At 52.5% G+C, this 3,166-nt stretch overlaps 2 protein-coding genes across 2 annotated transcripts; both read right to left on the reverse strand.

The window, feature by feature from the left end:
- Window positions 1-394: 394 nt before the first annotated feature.
- On the reverse strand, window positions 395-913 carry GNI_183410 (putative N-acetyltransferase; the record flags this gene model as incomplete). The annotated part of the gene is made up of 1 exon (XM_011135247.1): window positions 395-913. The coding sequence occupies one exon, from the start codon at window positions 911-913 to the stop codon at window positions 395-397; it is 519 nt and encodes a 172-aa protein (XP_011133549.1).
- A 237-nt stretch (window positions 914-1,150) lies between these two features.
- GNI_183420 (putative 26S proteasome regulatory ATPase subunit) lies at window positions 1,151-2,491 on the reverse strand (the record flags this gene model as incomplete). The annotated part of the gene is made up of 3 exons (XM_011135248.1): window positions 1,151-2,115; window positions 2,234-2,353; window positions 2,413-2,491. The coding sequence occupies 3 exons, from the start codon at window positions 2,489-2,491 to the stop codon at window positions 1,151-1,153; spliced, it is 1,164 nt and encodes a 387-aa protein (XP_011133550.1).
- Between the last annotated feature and the right edge of the window lie 675 nt (window positions 2,492-3,166).

The following is a 3,166-nucleotide window of genomic DNA, read 5'->3' on the forward strand; positions in this document are numbered from 1 at the left end:
CTCATCAACTGTGTGCCAGTCGTCTGCCGACGTGCATCTGTCTACGTACGCGTAGACCGGTGAACTGCCCCCCACTCGACTCACATGATTACTGTTACGGACTCGAACCTGGGACCTTTGGATCCGCAATCCCAAGCCAATCAGCTGTCATCTCCACTTCGCTGCCTGCCACGTAGCCTCGATTGTCTTCTTCGTTGCCGTCTGATCAGCTTAACCTTTCCACCTCCGCGAAACTTTCATCTTCAACCAACACGTACATGTCATTGGAGGGGCAGCAACCCTCCAACTCCTCCGCACGCCCACAAAGCCAGGGAACACTACGGAATAGCATCCAAAAAAATGTTGACCAAGGAAAGGAGACACCGCGGCGTCCCTATGGCAAAGTAACCCGGGACTACCGCTGCAAGACCATGGTCACTTCGTTGAAAACCTGGGATCTGGATTCTTCGGTGTAGCCGAGCCGCTGGAAAAAGCGGATGCTGGCCTCATTGTCTTGCTTGATTTTGGCGACGACACGTTTAGTGTTGAACTTTTTAAACGCCTCCTGGATAGCCAGCTGGTACGCGAGTTTACCCAGCCCTTTTCTACGGTAAGCCTTCTCGGCTATCATCATACTGATTTCCCCTTCCGTATGATCGACGTGTCCGTTCTCATCCCTTTTATAAAACAATCCAATGTCGCCCACTGGCTGGCCATCCGCCCAAATCGTATAATCGAACTTGTCTTCGTCCTCCAACCATTTCCTCTGCATGTCTTTTATCTCGTCCTCCGTCATGCCCTCATCTGTCCCCAGCTCGTACTTCAACCCAGGGTCATCCATCCATATTTTATAGGCAGCCAACTCTTTGCCCAGGTCCGCCGTCCCAAACGACTTGAGCTGCAGCCCTTCCGCAGAGACGTCGTCCATGCGCATCCTGCGATTCGAGGGCGGGTCAAAAGAAATTCCAGCCCGGCACCAGCCGGCCACAAAATCCCCGCGGAGTGCAAGCAATCCACCCTCCTCTATTTTGCTTCCCCGCGTATCGATTTTTGCAGTACAGACGAACACAAGGTTGAAAACAAAACGAATTCCTCAGTGCCGGAGTCATTTCTCCGTGTTGAAATAACTCTTTCTCCAAGCCCTCCTTCAAGCACACGCGTGAGCGCGCGTCTATATTCGGTCGTAGTTGAGTTTAGTTTCTAGTTTCTTCATGTCCCCAACTTTTCTGGCTGCCTTATAGAGGTCCTCTTCTACTATATAGTCTCGTTCCGTTCGGATGGCGAACATACCTGCTTCGGTGCAAACATTTCTAAGGTCTGCGCCGTTGAATCCGTCTGTTAGTTTGACGAGACCTTCAAAATCGATTTCTCCCTTTTTGGTGATGGGTTTAGCATGTATTTTGAGTATATCAATTCGAGCGGCTTCGTTTGGCAGCGGGATTTCCAGTTTTCGGTCCAATCGGCCGGGTCGGAGCAGAGCGGGGTCTAGAACGTCGGGTCTGTTGGTGGCCATGATGATCTTGACTTCGCCGAGGTCGTCGAACCCGTCTAGTTGGTTAAGCAGTTCCATGAGGGTGCGTTGAATCTCGCGGTCAGCCGAGGTGCCTTCATTGAAGCGGCGGCCGCCAATGGCATCGATTTCGTCCATGAAAATGATGCAGGGTGAGTTAGCTTTGGCGTAAGAGAACATATCGCGGATGATGCGGGCGCTCTCGCCAATGTACTTGTCGACAATGGCCGACGCAACTACCTTCATGAAACTGCAGTTCATCTGCGACGCCATGGCCTTAGCCAACAATGTCTTGCCCGTGCCCGGAGGACCGTACAACAACACACCCTTCGGAGTCTTTATACCCACTTTCTTGAATAACTCAGGGTTAGTCAAAGGCAGCTCCACCACCTCTCTTAACTGACGGATCTGCTCCGCCAAACCACCTACCTGGTTGTAACTTACATTACCCGGGTCTTCCTTTAACATATTGTACACCGTCGGGTCTACCTCCCGAGGTAACTTCCGCATTATCGTCAACGTCGTCATATCCAATGCCACACGCGACCCCGGCTTCAACTCAGCCATATTCAAATTCGGCTTACACCCAACCACATACCGAGGCCCAGAAGAAGCCTTCACGATAACTACCAAATGTCACCATAAGGGGGGGGGGGGGGGGTAACCGGACGCGACCGGAAGCGGCGGGGAAGAACTACCGGGAGCGGGAGCGGTACGGGGGGCGGGAATGAGCGGGACGCATACACTTATCACCGTCTAAGCTTTGAAGGACTTCGCCGATCATTTGTCCTACAGACTGCAATGCCTTAAAATCCTCTTCGGCCTTTTCGAAGACCGCTTCGAACGACTTGAGTTTCTCACGCACTGAGTTAACATAATGTTCGCACACGTGTGCAAGAGCCAGAGTCGGTGTGCCCACTTACACGTTTTCACTCTCGACTCCACATCTCGGTGCTCCTTCACTACATTGATGTACAAACGCAACGCGTTCTTCCGTTCCATCACTTGGGAAAAACAAGAACAAAAAAGGATCCTACCCCGGCAGTGACCGCGGCCACCAACAAACCCACATTGCGACTCGCCCCACTGCGTGAGCCAACCCAAGAGGTCCTGGTGAACGCTGGACATGCGTTCTGTTTCGTTCTGTCGTTTTGTTTAGAAGCTATTTTTTTACCTTGTAGTGCAACTGTGCTCGGTGGATCTATTTCTATAGTTTCTCTCTTGCTTCGGTTCCAGTGCATTAAGCATTAACCACGGCGTGAAGACGAAGGTAGCTGTCGTCGACTACTGAGCATACCCTTCATTGGGTAGATGATCCTTACTTGTCGACGTGGCTTACTGAGCGCTGGCATGATGCCTTGACCCCCGCCTGATGGCCACAGTCTCTGTTGTCTTCTGACAGAGAGGGTGGCGACCACACCCTCATGCACGCCCTCGATAGGGGGTGGGGTCTGAGTTGTTAAAACCTCGATTTTTCGGCGGGCGTCGAGCACCCTGGTAGTATCTTGTATGTCGTGCATCTCGTTTGGTATTGCGCCCGCCATTCTCTTTGGCGTCTTGCTGGGGCATGCTGTAATCCGCAGCCGGGTGAGCGAAGAAGACGGCCCTCTGCATTTTAGTGCGGCTCCAGCTGGACACAACTCGGAATGAGGATGGGACGAGGAGGGGGTGGCTCGG

This window comes from Gregarina niphandrodes (genome assembly GCF_000223845.1).
Source record: "Gregarina niphandrodes unplaced genomic scaffold scaffold00072, whole genome shotgun sequence".
NCBI lineage: Eukaryota > Apicomplexa > Conoidasida > Eugregarinorida > Gregarinidae > Gregarina > Gregarina niphandrodes.